The 27,587-nt window shown below is 44.6% G+C and overlaps 3 protein-coding genes across 3 annotated transcripts; all 3 read left to right on the plus strand.

Annotated features, from left to right (window-relative positions):
- The first annotated feature begins 912 nt into the window (after positions 1 to 912).
- tbc1d2b (TBC1 domain family, member 2B) lies at positions 913 to 13,153 on the plus strand. Its single transcript, XM_040162499.2, has 13 exons — positions 913 to 1,627; positions 2,292 to 2,442; positions 4,437 to 4,605; positions 5,687 to 5,844; positions 6,027 to 6,280; positions 7,890 to 8,306; positions 8,427 to 8,537; positions 8,665 to 8,861; positions 9,338 to 9,832; positions 9,924 to 10,041; positions 10,198 to 10,383; positions 10,972 to 11,093; positions 11,345 to 13,153. The coding sequence occupies exons 1-13, from the start codon at positions 1,175 to 1,177 to the stop codon at positions 11,538 to 11,540; spliced, it is 3,027 nt and encodes a 1,008-aa protein (XP_040018433.2). The 5' UTR covers positions 913 to 1,174; the 3' UTR covers positions 11,541 to 13,153.
- A 98-nt stretch (positions 13,154 to 13,251) lies between these two features.
- dapk2b (death-associated protein kinase 2b) lies at positions 13,252 to 26,560 on the plus strand. The gene is made up of 12 exons (XM_040162500.2): positions 13,252 to 13,402; positions 13,901 to 14,054; positions 19,224 to 19,445; positions 20,297 to 20,435; positions 21,370 to 21,499; positions 21,604 to 21,652; positions 21,731 to 21,757; positions 21,854 to 22,006; positions 22,381 to 22,426; positions 24,719 to 24,808; positions 24,903 to 24,983; positions 25,837 to 26,560. The coding sequence occupies exons 2-12, from the start codon at positions 13,978 to 13,980 to the stop codon at positions 25,912 to 25,914; spliced, it is 1,092 nt and encodes a 363-aa protein (XP_040018434.1). The 5' UTR covers positions 13,252 to 13,402; positions 13,901 to 13,977; the 3' UTR covers positions 25,915 to 26,560.
- On the plus strand, positions 22,537 to 24,541 carry LOC120809018 (death-associated protein kinase 3-like). The gene has a single exon (XM_040162501.2). The coding sequence runs from the start codon at positions 22,952 to 22,954 to the stop codon at positions 23,525 to 23,527; it is 576 nt and encodes a 191-aa protein (XP_040018435.1). The 5' UTR covers positions 22,537 to 22,951; the 3' UTR covers positions 23,528 to 24,541.
- Positions 26,561 to 27,587: the final 1,027 nt, after the last annotated feature.

Below are 27,587 nucleotides of genomic sequence, written 5' to 3' on the forward strand. Positions count from 1 at the left end.
AGGTTAAGTACACGTCAACATCCCAAATTATGCATTGGTGATAAAACTGCTGTGAACTAGATTGATTTATTGATCCACATACTGTAGCTTTAAAAGAGTGGAAAGAGTAATTATTAACTTCACTTTACATACTGTTATAAAAGCTGCAGGTGCTGTTCTTGTATTTCAGTGAGTCCCCTTTTCATTTCCTACTTCATCATTTGGATGCAAATGTCAAAGGTTTGTCATGCTTTTTGTTTTCACCTTTATTGATAGTGTAGGCAAATAGACATGGGGAAAGAAGGAAGGTCAAAATCTACCCAGGACCTTCAGAGTATGCATCTCAACTATTACGGCGGTATACTTTTCATCTGTGGATGTAAAGTTACTATTGCTTGCTAGCTATTCAATTATTTTGTATTGTGGTTCCATGGCACACGTATACTAACGTTGTTGTTTTTCATCAATTATCATTTACTGAAAGCCGTGGAGAGGCCTTGGTTTAAAATGCATTATGCCAGCAAAGAAATACCGCTTGGCAGTGCATTCATAAGTATTGCAATAAAGTACAATTCTGAAGTAATTACCTTGAATTCTTTAACTTTATACCTCTATTCCACTGTATTTGAGAAACACATGTACATTTTACTCAACATTAATTTCACAGCTGTAGTTACAGTACTAGTTACATATCACCATTTACATACAAAAAATACAATTAGTTTATTGAGTGTAATAAAATAAACCATCCCAAAAGTATTCGTATCAATTCAAATGAGCTTGCTATAATATTAAAGTAAAATGTATACATTGACACATCCTTAACAATGGAATATTAAAATACTGAGAGAATTCTGCCTTATATGTACTTTAGTTTTGCTGGTAATACCTCAGTATTTTTACTTATTTTGAATGGTGGACTGAATTTGCAGTACTTTTCTACCAAATCTAAGACACAGGAGTTCATTGGCCATGTTCACTTTGACAATATGAGTTTTGTGTATTTCATATAAGGATTTTAATATTTTATTATGACCAATCAACAGCAACAAAACCAACAACAGGAAGTATTGTTTGTGTAAACCATTCGCAGCAGCCGCAGTACCTCAGGTGGCACATCTGGCTCAACACCGCCACCCGGCGGCGGTCCTCACGCGCGCACACGCGTCACGTTAGAACTCAGACTACATCTCCCATGGTGCCCTCCTCCAAGAGGCAGGCGGTCATGCGGGTGGAAACAGCAGTGGGCATCCGCTGCGCCGCGCGAGCGCAACACTCGGAGCGAAAGATGCACGAAGCGGAGGACGGCGGCAGCGGCGGAGCCGCGAGCCCCTGCGCGGCCGCGCGCATCGTGGCCGCCAAGTCCGCGGATGTGGATGCGGCGGCGGAGGTCGAGGGCGCGAAGGAGCGGGCCTCCAAGCTGTGCGGGTACTTGAACAAACTGTCCGGCAAGGGGCCTCTCAGGGGCTACAAGCCCAGATGGTTCGTGTACGATCCCAGGAAATGTTACTTGTATTACTTCAAGACTCCCCAAGACGCCTTGCCGCTCGGCCACATCGAAATCGGCGACGCGTGCTTCAGTTACGACGTGGAGGGGGAGGAGGGTCAGTTCGAGATCCGCACCACCGGGAAGGAGTTTCTCATGAAGGTAGGAACTTTTTTTTTTTCTCCTGCATGTGTCACTTCCTTTGTCAGTGCGCACAAAATCGCGAGACACACCCATCCGAACTTCAGGCGCGTCGCGCAGTGACCGTTACGCGCACGCGGTTGGCCTTTGGAAACTTTCAAGAAAAGCTGCGCGGAAAAACCCAAAACAATTGGGCTGCACGTGTTTACCAGATAAGAACCTAATTGGCACATTAGTCAACTGAATGACACACACACGCACACGCACACGCAGTGTCATTCCACTGTTCACACGCAGAGATCGGTCAAGGGTCAGTGTTTCATCCCCATGACCTCATCTGCCTGTCCCCTCATGTGACGGTGTCTTCCCCGCTGTCACGTGACGGGGGCTGGTTTCAGTGCCAGCAGGCAGGTGTCCCAGCTGCTCAAAGGCTGGAGCCTTCTCTCACCCAGCAGATGGTGAGCATGGTTAACGCCAAACAGCTTGCACGGCCCGAGGCTGGAACTGAGACCGAAACCAGCGCCTGTGCTCGTCCACGTGACCGATGCCGTTTCACATGCTTTCTTCGTTGCTCTAGGCGTCATTCTAGAAGTGATGAAGTTTGAGTTGCCTCTTAACGTGATCTTGATTGTGTTACTTGTACATGAAGGTAAGTGTGCGTTTGTGTGTGTGTCTCTCTCTGCAGGCCCCCACCAGGCAGGTGATGCATTTCTGGCTCCAGCAGTTGCAGCAGAAACGTTGGGAGTACAGCAACACGCGAGGCTCCGGTCAGAGAGACAGCTGGAGCTCGCCGACCCTGGCCTTCCCCCCCACGGGCCTCGTGGGCAAAGACAATTGTAAGCAGGTACACACTAGGGGTGTAACGATTCATTTTAACAACGATTCGATTCGAATCGCGATTCATGGTTGCCGATTCGATTCATGGACGATCTGGCTTAATTTAGAACGATTCGATTCAGTGACTTGAAATCGATTCAGTAACTTTACTGGACAGTGCAGGCAAAGTTTCTGAGATCCCTGTTGTTTCTTGTGAGGAAATCAGCTTTAAATTCATTCTGGATATTATAAACAAGCAAACAACAATTAATGGCAAAGGTATTAACCTTTTATTTGAATCAAGTGCCATTTTCAATGTAAACATTACACAATAATTACACAATGTTTGGATCAATTCACAGAACCCCGGATTTTCAACCACATTGTAGGGTCGCATGTCTTTACAGATAAACTTGTTTCTGTGATGTTGAGTTTGGTGCTGGCGAGGCCTGAGGTGTCTGCAGAGCTGGAGTTACCTGCTGCTGCTGCTGCTGCAGCGGTGACGCTGCTAGAGGTCCTGACTGTCGGCGTTTAAGTTTAAGTTGGTTTGTAAATGTCTTGCTCGCAGTCGTCTCCTCCACGCTGTGTTTTGTTGTCGTTCAGGGTTTCGTCCAGAATGCCGATTTGCGGAGCACAGATCGATTCAGTTGGATTGCAGGAATATAAACCGATTAATCGATTCAGTGGATGAATCGTTACACCCCTAGTACAGGTTGAGTTGGTTCCCGAGTTGCCGCAGAGCGAGAATCAAGGAGTGTTTTTTGTTAAGTAGCAATTAATAGAGGAATCAACCAACTGCACTGGGCGAGAGTTCACATCTCCTTTTATCTGGGGTGTGTTTTATTTGAACACATTTGGAAGAAAAGAAATAGCTCGCTGCTTTCAAGTTACTCCCATTTTTTTCTAAATAAAAAATGCAGCTCAACCAGATTTACAATATAAACATTATAGGATACACCTCTACCATGTCACAGAGAATTTACATTATGATCTCAGACAAGAGTTTATTTGATAGAAACGTAGTTTTTGTTTTGCTGGTCTTCCATGCTGCTCTGTCTTGGTGTGCATGTGTCTTTAAAACGGCACACCTACCATGATGTGACCCCCGTTTATTGATGCTTAGTAGATAGAGGTAGTGAAACATATTGCAATGCATGATTTTGTCAACATTGCTCATCACCATACAAGACATCCTCTTAACATAACACTCCTACAAAAAGCTTCAGCTGTTCCCGAATGTAAATGAATAGAAGACAATTGTGCTCAGAAGTAATCAGATTTCCATCAACATTTTTTTCAAACCGAATTTGTTTTGTTGCCTAAGAAGCCATTGATTATTTTATCAGCACACTGGGGTGAAATGTGTAGGAGCAGGAAACGCATGTAGAATAAATAACATCTCTTTAACTGGAGTTAAAGAGACGTTGAAAGACAAGAAATTCGAGTTGTTTCATCTCCAATCTTCTGTTCCATGCTAGTAGCTACTAAGTATAAAGGTTTGGGTACTGCGAAGTGAAACAAACCATTCTGTGACACGAGAAACTGGCACAGATTTTGGTTTAGGTGCAGAGAGGAAGACAGGGTTTGTTTTTCTTTGTCAAAGATTGACTCTATGCAAATGGAGGTTGTTCATTGTCAGTTGTGACAACTATGTGGTTACAACTGACTTCCCTGTTGGGTGTGACTCCCTATCTTTGAAGCCGTTTTGCCGTTCTTTATAAAACGTTCCCACACATTCCAAGTCGATTTCACGCCAAATTTGGTCAACATGACCACATGCTGCATGGCAGCTCGTGAAACAACAGCCAGACGCTCTTCTGTAAACATCATTCTGGGTAACTTAAGATATTGCCTAACTTCTCTCTGGCAAACGCTCTCATGATAATCCAATTTCCCAAAGAAACAGTAAAAAGAATACCTGCAGCAGTCCTGCAAAACAGCCGCGTTTAATCTGAGCAATGCAACGTCATCACCGAGTTGTTCGAATTGTCTTCTGTGTATGTTTTCATTTCAGATGCACCCGTCTTTCCCAAGCAAAGTGACGGCATGGAGAAGGTCCGTAGCGACTTTGCCATGGAGACGGAGAGCGATGGTGGGGGAATGGTGGGGATCCAGTCAGCCCGGGGGCCTTCTGCCACCAACCCCCTCAACTTCTCCCTCAAAAACTTCGGCACAGAACTCCGGTAAGGCTGAACAAAAGCCTTCACCGTGCGAGTTAGATGACAGTGCACCGACAATTCAAAACAGGAAGTGTATTTCATTTTAGTTTTCGCCCAAACCGCCCCCCAGAAATATCTCAGCAATACGCCGCGACGGAGCTGTTCTCTGGAAAAGGAGAGCGCTCCGCAGCTGTTCTTGAGGTCAACTCGACGAAGAGGAAACAGTTACAGAGTTTACTAGTTGCACTAGTATGCCGCTCTCAACAGTTCCCCTTTAGAACCGCCCAACGCATCCAATGATGCAAAACACTGGAACGCTAAAAATTTGAACTGTTTATGGAATTCGACTCGAATCTGTGATGGGGGGAAAAAAATAGGTGCAGAGGAACCTTGGAGCATTTGAGCTGCCGCGATGCCTGCGCCTTAAAGCATGTGTCCTCGCCAGTTTGCTCTTTGCCTTTTTATGCCGATCCGGCGGCGTACATTTTGAAACGCATACAGTTCTATGAGGGTATACAGTTGTAACTCGTGGCCCCAGCAGAAATGTGATGTTGAAAAAATGCCTCGACTCTCCGTATTCATAAAGCGAGAGTGAATCCGTTTTGGGGCCGCTGTTGACAAATCTATTGATTAATACATGTAATAAGTGTGTCTTTTCCGTCTCATGGACATGAGGTTAATGACGAAACCGGTCCAGTGTATACGTGCTGTGCTGCGTTCAAGTGCTCACAAACACTCATGTGGTTACGATGATCTCTCTTATAGAAATGTCTGTTGTGGTTCGACAACCCGCCTTCAAGAAGGCCTTCCATTTGTGTAACCTTTCATTTTAATTTACATAGACACTTTGTGTCTCTCCCATTAATTGTCACCCAGATGCGCTCAGCTGTTGTGTGTTACCTTTTGCTTTAGCCGCAGCTCTGTTAGCCAACGTGTGTAAAAGACCTAAACAAAGGCCGTTTGCGCTCATCTCCCCATCTACGAAGGAGCAAAGGCCCCCGGGCGTCGCCGCGCGTTGCCCTTGATCCCTGAGGATTTGAAAAGCGTTTCAACACTGAAGCGCCGCGGCCTCACTCGCCCTCTCGTCTGGTTTCTCTCCCGCCAGGAACTCCATGTCTTATCTGCGGCCGGGCAGAGGAGCTGAGAGCAGACGCAGCATGTTTTACGCCAACAGCAACAGCAGCGCCGAGGAGTGGGAGCTGGTGGACACGCCGACCAAGGACTTCCCTGAACAACAGAAGCATCACACGGACACACACAGGCGTACGTCCACTCCTTCATCCCTATAATTGCCCCCCCCCCCCCCCCCCTCCTGCGGCCGGGCTTCAATCACGTTCCCCCGAGGAGCGCTGTCTTTGTGCTCCCCTTATTTGCACAGTGAAAAACGGATAAACGATGCGTCTGTCGGCGGTTTGACCGCGTCACTATCTCTTTTTGTCTCTCAGATTCCTTCGGGTCGGCGTTCCATTTCGACTTTGCGCGCACCGCGTCGCGGCCCAAGAAGCCGTTGCTGCGCGACATGATGGCCTCCGGGAGGTTCGGCCGCAGCGCCGAGACGCGCAGCGCCGAGAGCCCCCCGGTGGAATGCAACGGCAGCCGACCGTCGGACGTGGCGCTTCGCCTCCAGAGCCAACAGGAAGAACTCTGCCGCATGCAGCGCGAGCAGGCCGACCTCCGGGGGGAGCTGGCCAGCCAGAAGGTAGTTGCATTTGAAGAGGGAATGTCATGCGCGTGACATTCAGAGGCAGAGTTGGCCACAGAAAGGGTGGGGAAGTGGTTACAATCATTGAGGTTTTGTACAAAACGTTTGTGCCTGTAAACTGGCTCGTCGCTTTTCTATTAGTGATTGTGGTATTACCTGTGTGACTGATAAGAGTCGATGGCTTTCATGTGTCCCTGTAGATGTCAAGGATTGACTTAATGTGTTCATTATCCACATTAAGGTGAACACCATGCTGGTTTTACTTTAATCTTGTAATTCAGCACAGGCCTGAGGTTGTGGTTGGTGACTTTGGTTTAATCTGGATGCTCTCTCTGATACAGGAAGACGGCAAATGATTAGTCATACCTCAACAAGGAAACAGCAGTTCTCTGAATAACAATTGCAGCCGCGTCGTTCCTTCCCAATACTCTCTGTTCTTGTTTTAGCGCTTTGAGATCAGCCGGTTGATCCCAATGGCTGCCAGATAAATGTATAATATATGAGTTTAAGCTGCCAGCCCAAACCGCTACAGGAATGAACCTGGTAGCTCTTTAGCAGCGGACTCAGCTGGCTGTAACTGCAAACGTGTTGTTGGAAATATTTAGTCACAGCCGACATCGTCGACTCAATGGGACAAAAGCTGACATTGTATTCTTACCAGTAATGATTTATCTCCAGGTTGTGTTGGGCCGGGACTGGATTTGTTTGTAATGTTGGAAAGTCGCCACATAATCTCACTTGCTTATGGTGTTTAAATACAAAGGCAATTGTTCTTGAAGGAAACAATGTCGTCTGTGCTTAATTTAATCCACAAACCTCTCTGTGGACACACTGTTCAACCGAATAGTCACTAGAAGTTTAATTGTCACAGTGCATCTGTATCAGTGTGGCCACTTGCAAACACGTAGGGACAAACGTGTGAGCCGAGTCTTTTCGGACTCGTGACAATATTTACTTATTGATGACCATTGTGATCTTTTGTTACTGGACTTTATACTCTGTCCTTGCATGTGATACGGTTTCTTGGCCTAGTGAGGTCTGTCCTACGTGTTGGGTGATGTAGCATGACGGTGTCCTCTGCCAAACGGGGCGAAGCAGCAGCATCCCGATGCATCCTCTTCCAGCTTAGCCACTGTAAATTAGGGCTTCGCATTGGTGTCTTTTTATTTCACAAAGTAGAATGTGAAAATGTCATTAATTAAAGATAAAAAAGTCCTTTGTCATCTTTTGGTGTATTCCGTTTTAGCCCGAGGCAGCTCACCTCTGCTATGAAACAAAGCAGCTGGTTGTGACAGTGGGAGAATCCTACAGAATTGTTATGAGGACATGGACATATTTGCGCCACCTGTCGGAGCGGAACTGCCGTGCGTGGGAGGAAAAATAATATATACATACAATTTTTCCAGACTTTTTCAGCTGTTATAATAGAAGAGGAAACACTGCATGTTGATGCTATAAATATGGCCAGCAGATATAAAAAAATAATTTATTTTAAATTATTACCATTATTTGTGAAATGGTTCCACCAGGTCAAACAAAGACCACATCTGAATACGTAATCCTTAATAATCCAGTGTTGAAAAATAAATCCTCTTTACTCAATTAGGAGTTGGTGAGACTTTTGCAGCAGACTCTGAGGACCTCTCAGTGCGATCGGCAGCCAGTTCCCCGTCCGGCTCCAGATTCCTCCGCAGCTTCAGACCACACTCCAGGTTTGGCAGAAACCCAGCAGGAGAACGGCCAGCTGGAGGCTCTCCTTCAAGAAAGAGACGGACAGGTCCAGGACTTGTGTGGCCACATGGAGCGGCTCGCCTTGGAGAAGGAGAGTCTGCAACAAGAGCTTAAGGGCCTGAAGATAAAGGTGGGCGACATAAACGATCAACTGGGGATGCTGATGGAGACCATCCAGGCCAAGGACGAAGTCATCATCAAGCTGTCGCAGGAGAGTTCGGAGCAGAGCGCCACTCAGAGCGACGGCTCCCCTTTACCCGTCAAAGATCAGGAGGAGATGGACATCCTGAAGGTACAGAAGGAAACATGATTCAGCTTATGAGAGCCGCGGGTGTGTGAAGCTAAACAAAATATGTTGATTTCTTTTAGCTGCTTCTTGTAGTCTGATTGACTGTGTTTCTTTAATTCGCAGGACAGTCTTCAAGGCTACAAATCCCAGAACAAGTTCCTGAACAAAGAGATCCTGGAGTTGACAGTATTACGCAGAAACGCAGAGAGTAGAGAAAAGGTTTTAGAAGCAAAGGTACCGTGGTCAATGGTGCATTATTCTGTTAATAGAAACGGGAAGTCTGAGGAGCTGAAGTCCACGGCTAGTTACCCAAGCTGGTGCCCCCTTTAACCTTAACCTTTCGCTGTCGTCTCTGCTGCAGTGTACGGCCCTGGAGGCCAAGCTTTGCCAGGTGGAGAGTAAGTATCTGGTACTGCTTCAGGAATTGAAGAACCCCGTATGCTCGTCTTCGGAGCAGAGCCCCGCCCGAGAAGTCATCTCCCGGTTGTTGGAGGACGCGCTGCAGGCAGAAAGCACCGACCATCCAGACCACCCCATCTTTAAGCCAAACACTGTCAGGTATGTTCTCTCCCAAAGAGACTTTATCGACCTGTGCGTGGATATTTTGTTTGTATTGAAAGTTAAATTATTTCTAACTGATTAATAAAAAGTATTGCTAGTTCTAAATGTAGAGGATATCAAGTGTCCATCCCCTTAGTATCATTTTACCAAAATCGCATAACAAATCCAGGTCCAATCCATGGCAGCAGAAACACTGCCTTAATCTGCTACATCAGTCAGGGATTGCTTGACTCTCTAACGTTCCACTTACACTAGTAACCCACAAAAGGACATGTCTGGGCTTGCAGAGAAGTACGAGCAACATCAGTAGGAAGCAAAACACTAATTAGCCGAGCTAGTTTTTCCTGTCAAGAACATGCGAGGAGGACGCCACTAAATGTGGGCCTTTTGTCTTGAGCCAACGCGGGGCGCCACTAAAAGTGTCGTTGGACATCCCGTTTCCACGTTCTGTCTCTCCCTTCGCCTGACATCAGTGAGTACGACACGTTCGGCTTCAAGACGGTGCCCGAGGAGGAGGAGGAAGAGGAGAGGCTGGTTGCCAAGGTGAGAGCCCTGGAGCTGAAGTCCCTCTCCATGACGGATCAGGAGGTGTCCATCGGCGTGAAGTGGGAGAACTATCTGGCCAGCACCATGAACAGAGACCTGGTGCGCTCCCCCGAGCTTAAGGCGCTGTTCCGCTACGGCGTGCCCCACGAGCACCGCTCCCAGGTGTGGCGCTGGTGTGTCTCCTTCCACGTCAAGAAGTTTCGGAACAACTTGGCTCCCGATTACTATGAGACCCTGCTGAACGTTGCGAGGGACAAGCCCAACCCGGCCTCCAAGCAGATCGAGCTGGATTTGCTGCGTACTTTGCCCAACAACAAGCACTATTCCTCCCCGAGTGCAGACGGCATCCAGAAACTCCGCAACGTCCTGATGGCGTTCTCCTGGAGGAATCCAGATATTGGCTACTGTCAGGGGCTAAACAGGTACGAGATGGGTTCAGGTGTTACGGTTCTGGTTATTGTCCTTCTGTCCCTCCATCCGTAGTAACCGTTCCTTTTCATTGCTTTTCTTCAGGCTGGCGGCCATTGCCTTGCTCTATCTGGAGCAAGAGGACGCCTTCTGGAGCCTTATAGCCATTGTGGAGGTCTTCATGCCGAGAGATTATTACACCAAGACTCTGCTGGGCTCACAGGTGAATAAGGTTATGCCCGAACAGTGGAGGACAGGAGGAAAAGAGTCTACTCGTTTACAAAGGATGTAGCACAGTTTGCCTTTGGGGATTGGGTGCATTTTTTGTTCGATGAAGGCTGTAAACGTGTGTGTGTGTGTCTCGTTTTTCTATTTGCAGGTGGACCAGCGTGTGTTCAAGGACCTGATGTGCGAGAAGCTCCCCCGGCTTCACGCCCACTTTGAGCAGTACAAGGTGGACTTCTCCCTCATCACTTTCAACTGGTTCCTGGTGGTGTTTGTGGACAGTGTGGTGAGCGACATCCTCTTCAAGATCTGGGATTCCTTTCTGTACGAAGGTCCTAAGGTGAGCGAAAGAGACCAGAGATCGGTCTTGGCATGCTGGCAGAGCTCTGAAGAATGTTAAACATGAGATAAGGACACATCCGTTTGGCTTTCATCTTGCCCTACTCTGCAGATCTCTGTGCGTTGGATTAGTTTACTGTTTTTGTACACAAGTTTCATTTCTTAGTTCCATTATGCAACCGCCATTTGTGTTCTTCTTTCACTCTTAACGGCCATGGCTATACAAAGTGTTTCTTCTTCACCTTTACAAGTTGCGTTTTTGCTGACAGCTGTGGCTAAAAATGACACATGAGAGTTGTGAAGCTGAGTGTAACTGCGCAGTTGGGTGATAATACACTGCGAATTCATAACTCTGTGCTCCTGTTAGTCTTCTGATCAATTGTTGATGTGCAACTATTGATTTAATATAGACCGTATGAAGGGGATCTTTGGTAGGAATAATGTCAACCAGCTGTTAGTTTGATAACAAGACCGTAAGCTCTGTACTGTGTTGCATGGTCAGACATAAAAGCAACTTTAAACTGAAATATAGTCACGCGTGGAAAGTTATACGCTGAATATTAGTTTTTTTGTCCATTTATCCCTACAGATCATATTTCGCTTCGCCCTCGCTCTCTTCAAGTACAAAGAGGAAGAGTTTTTGAAGCTGGAGGACTCAACCGCCATCTTTAAATATCTTCGATACTTTACACGCACAATCCTGGATTCAAGGTACAACAACTGAAATGAGTTTTTTGGTATTTCTGAGGTGCAAGATAATTAACCTCGGAACAGCTTTCCGTGTCTTCTGGCTCAACGGGCTAAGTAGCAGGTTTCCTACGGTCTATGAGTTATGCATCAGTTAAAATGACCCTAAAGGTTATTATCAAGGAATACACATAATAAAAAAAGGATGTTTTAATCCACACAAAGCATGACAAATAAAAAATAAAAAAACATTCCACCGACTGTCTTTTTTCCAGGAAGCTGATGAACATCGCCTTTGGTGACATGAACCCTTTCCCGATGCGACAAATTCAGAACCGCCGCTCCTTCCACCTGGAGAAGGTCCGCCTGGAGCTGACCGAGCTGGAGGCCATCCGACAGACCTTCCTCCGGGAGAGAGAGACGAGTCAGGAGAGACGGAGCTTCGTCAGCGACGATGAGGAGGATAACTGACGTTAAGGATGGCGCTCACGTGTTGCGGTTGTGAAGCGTTTTACACATAAGATGGTTCGAGTTAGTCGGATATCAGAGCGCGGCCGATGGACTCTCTATGCAGTTTTGAGTGAAACTGCGTCAGAACCTTAACTTTGAAAGCCAAATGTGCCTTTTCTCAGTATTCCTGCCATTTAAATGCTTTATTTGTCGTATGCTTGTGTGTACGTGTCTAATGCACAGCTCTTCAACCTCCAATGCCAGAGCACGTGTAATTCTTTTATACATCACGGGTCAGACCAGATGACTAGAGACGTTCCTGTTGAGATATTAAACAGGTTGTCAGTCTGTATTTGAGTCTTTTTAAGGAGTATCCCTCTCAATATGTTATTTTATTCTTCGGGTAATTTCATCACTTACTACTCCCAAACACACGTCTGAAAGCCTTGAACCGTTTTGCACCTTCATCTGTCGTTAAATTAACGATAAAACTGTTTAACGACTACTGTGTTTGGTTAGGAGAAGGTTTCAAATTGGCTTTGAAATCCCAAACTATATGAATGTATCCATTATTTGGCTATAGTAAGTAGTTCAATCTGTGTATTTTGATCAATTTGGCTTTGCTTGTTTTAGTAATATTCTGGATTTCTTTATTTTTGGGTTTGTTACATGCTAAAATGATTTGATTTCCCCTGACTGAAGCCTACTTTGCAAGAAACGCAGAAAATGCACAATGCTGGATTACATTTCAGATGTATTTGCATTAATTGTCCTCAGTGTGGCAGTGTAACATTTGTCTTTCAAAGTGTTACCCAAACGTACTCTCAGCATGTCAGTCGACATTGTTCAGAATATAAATCTAGCTTTTAATAGACAAGGGAAGTGTTTCGGGAGCATCTTTCCGTCATCTAGGTACTTACTGAAGACATTTACTCTTAGCACTGTGATGAAACCACGTTTATATACAGCAACTGTCATTCGAATGGTAATCTGCAAGAGAGGAAGGTGGGGTTTTTTACGCAGCCCCTTCTCTTTTGTCGATGTATTGTTTACACTTTTTCTTTCCTATATCTTTGTATTACTTGACCCTACTTGCTCTGGACGGATTTTCCTGTGCTGTTCGCTGTCGACTACCTTTTCTTTGTTGGCCTTTGCCGTTCAGCTTGTGAACAAATGGCCAAACCGGTTCTTTGCAATGATTGAAATGTGAATGGGAAAACCTTTTAGAAGAAGAGATCCAATGTGTTCGTTTTCATGAGAGCAGGTCTTTCATGAGACCCGACTTCAGTCAGTTCAGGATGGAAAGATGTCTGAGGACGAGTCACTTTGTCCGAGGGCTCATGCAGCAGGTTTGCTCATATTTTCTTGTTGGAGTAAGCTATGTTTAATGTTATCACCTATTCTTTTTATCTCTCTTTAGCCTTTCCCTGCAATGTATTGCACACGTGTAACTCCCAAGATGACATCAGAATATCATTGGCCACTTTTTTTTTGTAAACGTCTATGATATCTTGTTAATCTGTATCACTTATAGAAACGTTTTCATGTTACAGAATGTTGTATATGCCAATGTACGCTTTGGCAAAGACATGTGCAGGTGTTGATGAGAAATAAAAAGCCCCCGCTCGCTGTAACAATCCTCATTTCCTTAAACGCTTGTCCAGAATAAACACCAGAAGTTTCGGTTCACAGACCGTCTCCCCCGTGCACACAGTTTGATAATAGAGCCATCAGGGGGGAGGGACTTCTGCACACACAAAAAGCCCGACGGTGCCGCTGGAGGAGCAGTTGTGTGTGTGGCCATGGGGAGAGCTGAGCGGCTGTAGGGACCGATGCCAGGTTGTCGTCAGCTCTGCGTCTGACATACAGGAGTTCGACATACGGTCAGTTTGCGGAGGCTTGAAAAGTTTGACGTGACGTTCGTCATATTAGTTTTTTTTTGTTATAACATTTTAACATTTTATACGTTCATAAGTGATCGCTCTTAAAAATAATCAGTTTTGATGTTTTTATTCAAATTCATTGCATTATCAAGATGCTTTGCTATTTACAAAGCATTTCTTTTCTTTTCCTTTTTGCAAAAACAAAGGGTTTCACAACAAGAGGGTTTCACATATCCTGTCCTAATTACCACAAATGCTCCTTTCTTTTAATTCGTTATAATCCCAGACCAGCTTGGCACAGTTGGACTGTTCTTGTTCAATTTGAAAGCTAATAATCAGACTTTAGAAGGGAAACTGTTTTGCTGGCGAGCTTGCAGGGTTTTCTCAACCAGAAGGTTGGCACAGCTCTGAGATGGAATGCTTTACAAGCTGGAACATGTAAACATTTTCATCACTTCAGTCAAAAAAATCCACACGTCCACCTCTTTGTATCCGCAGGGTTTGACTTGTGGAGAAAGGGAACCAGCTGCACAGACGGGCTTTAGTGGTGCACATCAAGGAGATAAACTACATCAATGAAGACACCTGGCATGGCGGTATTCAAGCAGCAGCATATCGATGATTTCTACGAAATTGGAGAACAACTAGGAAGGTGAGTAGATTGCCGATTTTTTAAATGACTCAGAGTGTGACTCAGCTTCCACACTGTGGTCTTCGTGCGGACGCAGGTATGCAAACAAGCGGCCTGTTTAAGCTTGAATCGGGGAGTGTTCACTGCTTTAAAGTAGGTTGAAGTTTACAGGGAGAGATAAAAGTTCCAAACGCACAGGAGAACGTGCTCTGTTTGGCTGTCATGTAGGTCCAAACCAGGGAAGAGAATACGGTTAAATTTGTTGCTTTTGTAGGAGCAGATTCTGCGTTAAAATGAGAATCATTCGTTCCTGGAGGAAACGGGGTCCCTTGGGGGAAATTGATGAAAGGAAGTTGGCAGGTGTTAAATTGGGGAAGCTACAGCTCAGCACGGAAGGGTTGTGCACTACTTGCTAACAGATAGAGAGGGTGTGAGAAATAAAAGTGTCTGACCTCTAATGGTCCACTATTAATCAAAATATGCACATGTCCTGGTGTGTTCCGGTGTTTTACTGCGACGCATCCCGAATGAATAAACCAATACCTGAACTTGGTGCTCAAACTGTATTTTTAAGCCCATGTGAGTTTTGAGTCCAACATTGACACTCTCATTGTATTTTATAGATTTGGCACCCTTTCATTAGTTGCTACCGATTTTTGAAGAGTTTTTAAATCATGTGCTCATGCTTTACGGATCAATTATAAGTCATAAGAAGGATCAGCTGTCTTACTTTGTGGGAAAGAGCTGCAGAACACATAGACGTAAAAGCACTGGTTCTAAATGTATTATGATCTAATATTTCTTTTGTCTTGAAGCCATCACAATTTCTAAATATTAAAGCTGCTTATTATTTAAAGCATCGTAACAGACATAGCAAGTGTTACGCTTTAGTAATTTGTTAAGTGGATATTTTTAATTAAAGCGTATAAACATTGAAATATATCTAATCTGAAAGATTACTTTGTTCTGAAGCTTTTAGAAAGGGTTGAGAGAGAGAGAGAGAGAGCACTGGGGTAAATGAAAGGCATGGAAATATGTTTTGGTTTTTTTTGAAGACTATCGAGTTGTGGTTGGAGCTGGAAACATGTTGCTTGATAAAGACCACTGCTGTGAGCTGCTCTTCTGTCGTGGAAAATAGAAAGCTCACGTGGTTAAAAGCGGTTTGAGATTCGTTTTGAACATTGAGAACATTGAGAAGTGTGTAGCGAGGTTGTTTCGATGGAGCCTCTCCACAGACGGAGCTGTTACTCAATCGTCCTGAGAGGGCGGGGAGATTTAGTGAGGGGGCCTAAAGGAGTATTTGAGATTTTCTACCCTCCGTGGAACATTTGAGCCATCTGCTGCAGGAAAGTCAGTTCATCATAGTCTCCACCTACTGCCACATTCTGACGTAGCGGCGCCCAACGCAATCGTACCCCATGTTTCTTTCCGCTGCCGTGAGTAGAACAACCCTCTGCGTGGGATGTGAGGCACCTCCGGAGCCACCTTACAATACGAGTGACGACACATGCTGACATGCAGTGGGAAGGGTCTCAGCGTGAGCCCACAGCTGCCAGCGGCCCCCCAGCAGCACCGGCGAGGCCGCCGGCGAGCTGGCGTTGAAGCGAACGTCAAGGGCAGATATAGGTAATCGTAATATAATATGTGGACTTTTAACTGTCAACAAGTAAGTAACAAGTGATCTTTGTTGACATTATCCACGAATGGAAAAAAATTCAAAGGGTGCTAGATTGAAAAGGCAATTGACACTTTTGGCACATTGTCTTTGCATGCTTGAATAAAAATAAAAGGCTTGTAAATTCTCCTAATGGTACAATTGAAATATACTGCACTTGGACCCTCTTCAGGTTTTCCATTTGTTAGAACAGGAAGTTGTGTGTCTCTGGTGTGTTTAGCCATGTTAGCAGCCTCGCTGTTAGATGGACAGCTGTGAAATTTGTCCATAATGTCCCCCTTTTCAGCCGGTGCCATCATCGGTTGGTGCCAATGCAAAATGTTGATATTTAATATACAACCAAACGCCTGAAAATGACCCCCCCCAGCCCAGTACCACCGTTATGCATCATCATGCATTGTCATTATGTGCATGTTGGCGTGCTAATATAAACGTTTACCTGAAAAGCACCTTTGACCCTGAGAGCTTGGACAGTCTCTTGGTGTTGTCCAAATATCTGGTTCCAACAGAATGTAACACTGAAAAGCTCACTTCACACTTGGCGTGCAAAGTGTTTCCCAATATGTTCCTTGGTACTGTGGTATTTTTCTATGAATGCTAGCCACATTCTTGCAGAAGGAAATGAGTTTGAGAAATGTTTTTGGTTTGGTGACGTTTGTTGCCCCCGGAGGAGATGCTGCAAAGGGCAACGGTGCAGACTTGAGGCCGGAGCCTTCACGGACTAGATGTGTTGAAGTGGAAAGAGCCGACGCTCCCGAGGGAGACAGGTGCCGCCGATGAACGTAGCAAAGAGCTAGAATTTCTCCAAAGGGATTTACTGTACGGGATGTATCTATAGCACGGACGGTGGGCCTGCTCGTACAAAGGGTGGGACAAGAAAACAGGCAATCAGCTCTTCAGCTCAATCATTCCTGCTGTCGAGTGGATGGAAATTGTATCCATTCATTGCAGCAACAGAGGGAAATCCACTCACCCCGTCACTGTCAGCAGACACTTACAAGGCCGCAGCGGCTTTGTTGACTTTGGACTCGTTTAAACGAGTGTGAATCTAGAGTGAACACATGTGCATACTGTAAATGTGGGGATGTTACACGATGATGATGATGATGATAGCAAGTAAATGGAATTTCAAACAATGATGAGTCACATTTTAGAAGCTTCAGGGCCCGATAGGGACGGGGCTCGGCTGATTATGAATCTGGCCGTCTTGGCCGTCCCAAAAGGTTCAGTTGGGAAATCTGTTTAAACATTGGGCCGGCGCCACTTCGTCCAAGCATTCCTCCGACCTCAGGCCGTGGATAATGACCTACAGCTGTTGGACGCTGAAACTCTGCAGGGAGACGGTTCTTTCTGTCGCAGCGGCCGGCTTAGAGCTAAGACAGCCGGCACGCCCGGCCCGTTGTGGGAATACCGCTCGCGGCACCGCCGCTCTCACCGCTGTCACTCTGCATCTCGTGACAACAATAAAGTAAAGCCCCGGCGAGAACGGGCGGCCTGCACACCACAAGTGGGGGGTCATTCAGTCTAATCCAACAGGCGAATCAAGGACATCGGGGATGCTGTCGCCGTGTAACAGTGCCTCCCCTCGGGTTGATGTTTTTGATGGTGGCATTCCTTCAGCGCGTCACACTCCTCCTAACGTTCACTCATCGGCTGCGGGCGTCTCCAAACAGGGTCAGCTCTTCAGGGATGTCCCGCGGGATGGAAATGTCCTGTGAACAGAACAGATCGAGAGACCATTTCAGATTCTGTGCTGCCTTTCTGCTTCAGCAGGTGCACCCCACCCAACCTGGTTTTATTTTTCCTTTGTGGCATGTGTGCGAGTCTTTGGAGACCGTTGTTAAGACGAACACCCCTGGCTTGCTCTTTTCTTCTCTCCAGCCTTGTCTGTTGGATCATATTCAGACCAACATCTGTGCTTTCAATGAAGTACCCGAGTTGATTCATTCCAAATTACGATTGACCAGCAGCTGAGGCTTGCTGCTTATATTCCAGTCATTCTTTTCAGACTTTGTCAGAGAAATATTGATTCATGCATTCGAGGTCAGTGTTTGCGGAGTGGTTGTACCTGATTGCACAGTATCGCACCATTTATAAAACTGTTGTGCCCCCAGTGTTATAGTTGTTGAAGGTGGGTTTGTGTGAGGAAAGTAGAAGTGTAAGTCTTCTTTGGAGCATCTCCCGGATGGGATTGTGTAACTTACTGTGTAAGAGCAAACTGTCTAAACTGTCCCACACTAATGCACTCCATGTATTCGCTTCACGATGAGCTGGAGCTTTCTCTGTGTGTGCGAACTGATTTGTGAGAGGCGAGTGGCAGGGGAAGCGTTTTTGGATAACCTTTTTACAGCAACACCCAACTTGTTAAGCTCTTTCCTTCTCCCCCAGCAGCAGCAGTGACGTAGCAGGTGGAGAATGTGCGTTTGGGCCGGTTTATTCTTAGCCCTCTAAAGACACTATGAAGATAGTAGATGCAGGCTGGAGAGCCTCTCACGGCCACCTTGGAATCTCTCTGTGGACAGTTATGTCCAAAACATATTCCTGCCAGTCATTACCTGTGTCCTCTCTCTGTGTGTTCCTCAACAAGTTCTAAAAATACGACCTTTCTTTGTTGCAAATTTGCAAACAATAAATGATTGTGTCCGCCGGCTTTTATATTTGATCCATTCTCTAGTTATTGTTCCTCTTCTTACTCGTGAGGGATAAAGTTAGTCTTCCCCGCTCATAAACCTTTTTGGCAGCCCTGCGGCCCTCGTGACCTTCTGTGGCCTATTAATGAGGCGCTTGTTTGTGTGAATCTATTGAGTGGGCAGGTCCGCCTACAGCAGCAGGACAACGGAGACCATAAGGGCTGGTCTGAGCAGGCAAGCCATGGAGACTCAAAACAGATATTTAGTTTGGCGACAGTGCTGGAAGGTGTTTTCAGTTGGTCGATTATTACGGGAAATGACTTGTTAGGGGGAGAGTTACAAAAGAGATTACCCAATTTACTGGTGGAGTCCTTTAAGATGAAAAGACAGTTCTAGGTTAGTATATATGAGGACTTAAACTCACTAACTAGATGCCATGATCACATATCCACAGGCTGTAGCATGCAATACGAGAGCAGAGTGAAACGTTAAACAATAAACCGCTGAGAGAGTGACTTTAAACCACACCTCTGTTTAAAAAATATTTAGGGCTCCTGGGATTTTTTTCAGCAGAATAATCGCTCTAGGATGGCTAGAACAGGCGGGAAGATTGCTGCAGTGGGAGGACAGCAACTCTGTCCACACTGCCTTCCCGATTGTTCTGTGTCTGGCAGGGAAACAGGAAGTGAATATTTCAGACGTTTTTGACACATGGCTTCCTCTCCGACGTCCGTCTTCACCTGCAGGTCTATCCTGTCGCTAACTGTTAAGAAATCCATTCCAAATGGTTCTCCAGCTCTAAAAAGATGGCCAGCACACAGGAGGAAGATAACATAACTGAAACAAAGTAATGCTTGTGTCTTTTTTCCTCTTTTGTGTTTGCAGTGGGCAGTTTGCCATGGTCAAACGATGTGTAGAAAGGAGCACTGGCGTCGAATATGCAGCCAAGTTCATCAAGAAGCGGCAGAGTCGGGCCAGTAGACGAGGCGTGAAAAGAGATGAGATTGAGAGGGAAGTGAACATCCTGCAGCAGCTCCAGCATAACAACATCGTTACGCTACACGACGTGTACGAGAACCGCACGGATGTGGTGCTCATACTTGAACTGTGAGTCACTTTATGATTCAACAATGCAACGCATGTCACCACAGCACCACACAGCATCCAAACATCCTTGCCCGGATCACGTGTGCCAGCAAGGAGCAAAGGCTTCCACAGAGTCAATAAGGTTTGTGTTCAAAAGAGGCCTCACAGGGACACGTTTGGCTCCAGTGACTAACTGGCAACATGAAGGGCACAATTAGGACTAAAAGAAAGCTCAGTCTGCTTGAAGCACGGTTGAACTAACGGACAGAGGAGTTACTGTTAGATGCACGTGATGCATCATTCGGTCAACTATGTTTTCTCTGTATGAATATCAGAGAACATCTTGTTCATCGGTGGGCAGCCGGTCAAAGGACAATAATTATTACAGTATTTTACCGTCAAACGGTTGAGAGGTCCATTGATTTATAAATAGGGCAAATTAGCAATAAGAAGGCCAATAGCTAAGGCATCCTCAATCATCCATCTCTGTATCCTTGGAGTGTCGCAGGGGTCAACATCGGGAACTGGATGGCAGTCAATCACAGGCCTGACGTAAAGGAAACTGCTCACACACCTACGGGCCATTTTAGAGTCACTACTGAACACATCCTGCATGTCTTTGGACTGTGGGAGGAAGCCGGGGTACCCAGAGACACACATGCAAACTCCACCCAGAAAGGTACCGAGCGGGTTTGAACCCATCGGGACCCGACCTCCACACCACCGCGCCCCCCCATCCAGAACCAATGCATCCGCATCTAAAAACTCACTTTAGATAATGTTCGAGAGTCCTTGCTCCAGATGATATGAGTCAACACGATACATTCCTGAGTGTGTGTGTATGCGTGTGTGTGTGTGTGTGTGTGTTACAGGGTGTCCGGAGGAGAGCTGTTTGATTTCTTAGCTCAGAAGGAGTCTCTCAGTGAAGAGGAGGCTACTCAGTTTATGAAACAGATCCTAGATGGAGTCGAGTACCTACACTCCAAGAGGATCGTGCATTTCGATCTGAAGGTACAACGTGCTCCATCTGCGCATCACAAGTGCAACACTAATTGTGTCGTGAGGAAGATGAAACTCTTTACCGCCACTGCCGCTGAACCAAATATATATAGCAGATGTTTAATGTATCACACATCCTTCCTGTTTTCTCCGGCAGCAGTCCAGACGCTCAGTTATAGAAACCGCAACGTTATCTCTTCACTTCAGAGAGCTGTGTCGCCCACGCTGCTGATAGTCACTCTGCTGTTTCTCCGCAGCTGCAGCTCCACTTTGCTCTCAATGCTTTACATCTGGCAATTTAGGAAAAGGAACATTCAGTGAAGGGCTTGATTGAAACGGCCGGAGGTGGTGACCTTTACTTAACAATGACAGCCGTGTGCGGTCATTTGAGGAGAAGTGATGAGTTCGGGCGGTCAGCGTGGACGTGAGCTTTAAGGTTGTAGGAATCCAGAGCAACGCAGCTGCTGCGCTATGCGCACAAATTAAGTGTAAAAGTGGCATGTTGCGGTTCTGCAAAGAGTTTTGTGCGAAACTATTTACCAGCTGTTTTTTGGTCAGGACCACAACAGGAACTTACTTGTCATACTCAATTTGTCTTTACATGATTGCTTTTCGCGAGGATTAGCGGCTGGCTGTGCAGCAATAATTATGGTCTTTATGCTGAGCTACAGTCAACAAGCTGCTAGCAGAGGCTTCATAGCAAGCGTACAAACCAAAATCAGCATCTTCTCATCAAGCCTTTGGCAGGAAATCAAAAAAGCACATTTTCCAAGGTGTTTTTTTTATATTTTAATAATTCACACTGTAATGTTTTTTTTTGTTATGCTTACACAAAAGGCGACTTTAACTAGGTAACTTATTTTACTTATTGTGTGGTCCATGAATGGTCCAATATTGATCAAAATCTGCTTAAAAATAAGCCTAATTTTTGTTTTTTCAACTCTAGCCTGAAAACATAATGCTGCTGGACAGGAATGTCGCTCTCCCCCGAATTAAACTCATAGACTTTGGACTGGCTCACAAATTAGAAGCTGGGGCCGATTTCAAAAACATTTTTGGAACTCCTGAGTTTGTTGGTAAGTGTTTTTTTATGAAACGTTTTTGGAATGAAGGACATTTTAAGTAGACGTGCAGCGTTTTGCCTGACACTGTTTGTGATGTGTTTGCTGTCTATTTGCAGCTCCAGAGATAGTCAACTATGAGCCGCTGGGCTTGGAAGCGGACATGTGGTGAGAGCTTTTAATTGCTTCCATATATCAGGCTTCAGTGCATTGCTTTGGATTAACCGTGTGCTTCACTTTTCACAGGAGTATTGGAGTCATCACATATATACTGTAAGTCTGCGTGATTCGTGATAATGACGGAGAAGCTCAATGTACCCAGAGACGTTATCGAGGTCACTCAAAGTGTGTGTGGGAATGTTGTTTTAGTCTGAGCGGCGCATCACCTTTCCTGGGTGACACCAAGCAGGAAACCCTGGGAAACATTTCAGCGATGGACTACAACTTTGACGAAGAGCTCTTCAGCAACACAAGCGAGCTGGCCAAAAGTTTCATCAGACAGCTCCTGGTGAAGGACACGAGGTAAAGGAAACGGCTGGAGGTCAAAGGTCGATCGTGATAAAGCAAAGCCCGGTGTTTGATGTTACGCCACAAAAAATCCAGAGCACACATAATAGGCAGACTTAATCCATTAGAGCCAGTCTACAGAATGTTTTGCAAGGTGAATGGCACATTTAATTTGTAGGTACACAATGTGAAAGTAAGAAAACAGTAGTGCTATCTCTCGATTTGGTACGTGGACCCCTAGGTAACCAAATATTCCAGTGAAAGTTATGCCGGTGGGAACGCAGTCCTGAAGGATTCACATCCTTCAGTGTGACTGCTCACCCTGATCCGCGTGATCTTGAGCTGCTCGGGTGTGTTTGTTCAGCTGCATTTTCTTTCTCTCGTCATAGAAAACGGATGACCATTCAAGAGGCCCTCAACCATCCCTGGATTAAGGTATGAGCTTGGTCTGTGTTTATTATAGCGTGTTTTTCTTAATAACTACTGACAGCCCCACTTCCTGTCACATGTGAAGCATAGATTGATGTCAAAGGTGACATGTGTGTTATTTCCATCACTGCACTAAACCTTTCACCATTTACCCATGAATCTTAAAGTTCAAGTGGTCAAACTGAAGCAATGTGTTGTTAATTGTGCTTCTAATGGCATGGAGATTTAACAATGTAATGTTGGAGAGGTCCCCTCTGAGATGCACATGAACGGGGTTTTGCTGTGGAATCTTGGCTCTTTTTGGACACAAGCATGGCGGCAGGAGACATAACACACCATGATCGTTCCTTGTTCTTTTGGCACTCTTACCTGCCGTGGCTTTTTGCTGTAGGGTCACACACTAATCCCACGTTACCACGGCTGCTGGGATATTCATCACTGTGTGTTTTCAAGATACAACAATGAGACCTCTCATCCAGTGTCCCCCTCCCCCCTCACTCCCCGTCCTTGCGTCTGAAGTCCTGTGACCACATGGAAGAGGAAAGCGCTGCCCTTGAGGCTGAGAAGAAAGCGGAGCAGCTGAAGACGAAGCGTCTTCAAGAGTACACCATTCAGTCCCACTCCAGCGTGCCCCATAACAACACGTATGCAAACTTTGAGCGTTTCGCCCATGTGCTGGAGGATGTAAGTCTGATGGAGCGGGGCCTGTCAGAGGTGGCAGTAGCCCACCACTCTCTGCAAGGCGACATAGAAGCACTGCTCACCATCTACAATGACAAAGAGAGCTGGTACAAGGAGGAGAGTGAGACGGCGAGGAAGCATCTGTCCCAGGTCCGCTACGAGTTTTGTAAAGTGGAGGCCACGAGGAGACTGCTGCAGGAGGACTTGAAGTCCATGGATGCCAGTCTGGAGAGCATCAGTGGGAAGTACGACCACAGGCAGAGTCAGCTGGACGCTCTGAGGCAGGAGCTGAGCACTGAGCTTCGGTGGCTGGAGGAGGTGATGGGCTCATTGCAGCATGGAAGAGGCCAACAACAGCAGGGGGAATATGCAATACGCAATGAAGGAAGTGCTGCGTCCGTTCTGCAGGAAGGAACCGAGCACTGAGGCCAAACAGCCACTCAGGTCCGGATGAGACGAACAAAGGAAGATGCACTAATGTGCGTTGTTTTTGAAAATAAAAATGATCTAATTCTACACATTGTTTTGTTTCAGCAGCTCAAGCACATTTTATAACTTTTTAGTCTTTACGTTTGCTTATTGTGCATGGGATTTCTGTAGAGTATTCTTGCTGAGAGGGGGAGGATGAGATGGATACCACTTTCACATCTGTACCGTAAATATGACGATAATACTCAGGAGACTTTTGGATATCTGTTTCTACCAGCCAATATTGACTAACTAACTTTTAACTAAATGTTGACGACCTTCTGGCTGCAGTTTCATATTTATCAGCCATGAGAGTATCATAAAACTCTCGGCAAGAGAACAAATAAGCATCTTTTGGGAAATGTCCAACTATTTATTTTGTATAGCACTATTACTAGGGGAATTATTCTAAAATCGAGTGATATGAACATACGATTATGCTCTTGTTTAATTGAAAGGATTGTATAGCTTTTTCATTTTGAGAAATAATAATTTAAATTAATATTATGCATGTTTTATTTTTTTCAATGTAATGTATCATAATTTCCCAATTGTTTTATTGATTTATTTTTTTATTCCATTATCCTTTTAATTTATTGATTGTATTTATTTATTGTTTTGGGGGTTTTTTTCAAAAAGGTTTTGTAAAGTTACATGTGCAGTCATCATTTTTTATTCTGTGATCTGTGATCCTTTTTTTATGGATTCAAATATGCACTTTTATTAAAGATTACATTTATTTAGGTAATGGTTTTTAGAAAGATTTAACTATTTTCTTTCTTTTTTGTAGATGTTTTTATGAGTTTATCAATGATAAGAGTGTTTCAAAAGTGTTCAAAAATGTCACTTTAGCGTTGTGTGTTTTAAGATTCATCAGATTTTCCTGTACCCGGCTCACACTTTGATCCTCTGATGTGCACACTGACCTTTTGCACTGTTGACTTTACACTGAAATAAATGTTCAGCATTTATTGTCTCTCTCCTAAACTGATTCCACTGTGATCTCAGACTCTAGAATACATTTCCTGTTGTAACTCAAATGATATTAGCCAACAACTGTAGTGTTATGCTTTTTAATTTTATTGAATATTTTATATCAGTATTAAAGACACCTCCCCTGTTATTTAATCCCTCATTGTGTCTCTGCAGCCTCTGAATCCCAGACAGGCCATGGTGAAGAGGTTGTCTGTGGTCAACTTGGACAACTTCAAGAGACAGTATGCCAGACGCAGGTGGAAGGTAAAGTTTCACTGTTTCTTGCACAGCTTCCTACAAAAATGTGGCTCTTGACTGCTTTCAGGCCTTGTCGTCATTGCTTTCGTGTGTTTTACAGCTGTCATTCAGAATTGTGGCTCTGTGCAATCACTTAACGCGGATCATGAAGAAGGGGCCCAAACAACTTGAGCAGAATGGGGTAAGAAATTACTTTTGAAAGGCAGCTGTGGTGTAATGGTCCAGTTTGGGGTTTTTGTACCTGAGCGTGATTTGAAAAGTTTCATAAGGATCTTTAACATCTGTATGGTAAATATAAAGCTTATAAATATATAAGCGACAGTGGAAAAAGCCAGGTGGCTTCCCCGGTCAAGAAAGAGTGCAGCACAAAAACGCTTCACAAGGATGCAAATTTAGGTTTTAAACTTGTAAATGTAATACTTGTTGTACAAATTAAATGACCAAGTTATAAGGTTCCAATTTGTGAGCTTTGTGGTAGCCGGTAGGTTGATTTCGTTACTTTCAGACAAACCTGGGTAAGCTGTTTCTTCCTGTTTCTTTTTGGGTTGAGCAAAGCCAATTACCACACTGTACAAACATGAGTGGTATGAACTTCAACGAAAGCGCTTTAAAAACCGGCCTAAAAACCTACTTATTCAGTAAGGCATCTTTTTAGAGGTTTTTTCACCCCTATGTTTTCACTAGCTTGATTTGCCATTGCTGTCGCAGTATGAGATCTGTTGATGACGAATACTTTATAAAAATAATGTATTATTAATATTATTATTAAAACTCCAAGCAAGAAAGCAAATACGCATTGTGTTTGGCATTTTCTAAAAAAGCCCAATACTTGCCTTAAGACAAATTATTGTAATGATAATGAAGCAGTTTCCTCTGAACTGTACTGCCATGGAATTCATATGTCATGTTAATGCCGGTATTTTGCAGCCAGTAAACCCTTCTCTCTTTTTTCGCGGGGTCCTGGAACCGTCATCACCTGCCGCCTCACTATCTCTCAGTCGTTTCTCAGCTCAAACATTTTGTATGATTTGCAGAGGGATTGTGAAAGTGACCAAGAAGAAGATGTCCTGAAGAGGAGGCCGAGGAGCAGAAAGAGAAGCAGCACTTCCTGAGAGCAAAGCGTCAACGGCGTTGTGGTTGCCAAACGGCGACTCTGCGGCAGACACTCTACAGCTGTCATGTGTCATGAAGAGTCATCTCGCAGTGTCTTCTTGGGTGACTGCGGTACACGCAGCATTTTAGAGAGCATCTGGCAATTGTGTTCTGCCATTTCTAGATTCATGCTAACTTGACATGAGAAGCTTATTGTTGACAGGAAGTGAGGGGCCACAAGCATGTAGGCATGTAGCTTCCTCCTTTGACTGCAGTCTTAAAAGTCCCTCAGCTGTTAAAATCCAAGTGTTGACAGCGTTAGATTATGTTATTTTTAGCAGTCAAGCTGAATCAGAATACAGTGAAGACAGTGAGCTATCGTAAAATATTTTCTCAATTACTCATGTCCAATGTAGCAATAATCACATTTCATCTTGCACACACAAAGGCAGTGACACATAAAAGAGATTCACCAGTTGGATTTATAAAACAATTGTTGGATTCTGATGTATTAATGGTGTAAATATAATAACAGCCAAATGTCTTAATTTCACCGTAACTCATATCTTAAAATGATCATACACTGTTTTAAAAACACGTATGTTTATTTCTGTTTACTTGTATGTATTGTAATTTGAAATGTGTTTATTAAATGACTGATCATGACGTTTTCTTTGTGTGCTTCTATAGAGTAAACAAATAAAAATGAGTCCATCACAATAAAATAAGTGACATATAAATAAATAAAGACAACCATGAATGTGCTGTTCAAAAAGGTTTCTTCAATGTGACGCCTCGAGCCAATGTTCCTGTCGAACCACAGTAACACTATGAAGGTTATCTGAATGCCAGTGGCCCCGACAGTAAATACATAACTAATTATCTGGACGTCAATGAGCACTAATTGCCATCGTGCATTCCTACAGTTTTTTCCTATGACGATCGCTTCATTATTCAGCATCACAAGTGACGTGTTGTTTGGACCCAGTTGGGCTGAAGTAAATACATTTTTGTCAGCGACACAATGAGGGCCAATTACACGCTTGTTTTTATAAACTGTATAGAATCGCATGTTACAGTCTTGAGAGGGATTAAAGGGGCTTTTAGAAATGCACGTCCATAATAAGAATAAATAAACGAATGATCGAAATAAAGCAAAAGAAGTCGGTAAAGCTAAGAATCCCTGAATCATACATGACCCACCATGCACAGTAACAGCAATGGCTTCATTTGACCCTCCCTGCAGGATGAACACGGCGATGAATGTTTTCAATCTCCATGATCCCAGTTTTGATGTAAGGCTCTTTGCTAAAAACAATGTAGGCTCCAAGCGAAGGCAGAGAACATTTTGTGGGACGTTTTGATTTACTTTATTGAAAGATGGAATGTACAACGAAGACACGGAAAAAAAATTGCTCCAACTGTCCAATATAGACATCTAAATAAGTAAGGAGTAGAAATGACAACAACTGTGTTCACAGGCTGAGTAGCACTGCATTGCTCGGCAAATACTATTCAAGGAACAACAGGAAAACCGCACAAATGTCTCACTGCTTTGATCTACCGGTACGTCAGAATTTTCTTCTTGTGATTTCATGTTGAGTAAAAAAAATACATGCAGACCGCAAACATCATACACATTAATAGTACTTAAATAGACTGAGCTGCGGATCCTGTCTTAAATATGGTATAA

The sequence above is a fragment of the Gasterosteus aculeatus genome, chromosome X (genome assembly GCF_964276395.1).
Source record: "Gasterosteus aculeatus chromosome X, fGasAcu3.hap1.1, whole genome shotgun sequence".
NCBI lineage: Eukaryota > Metazoa > Chordata > Actinopteri > Perciformes > Gasterosteidae > Gasterosteus > Gasterosteus aculeatus.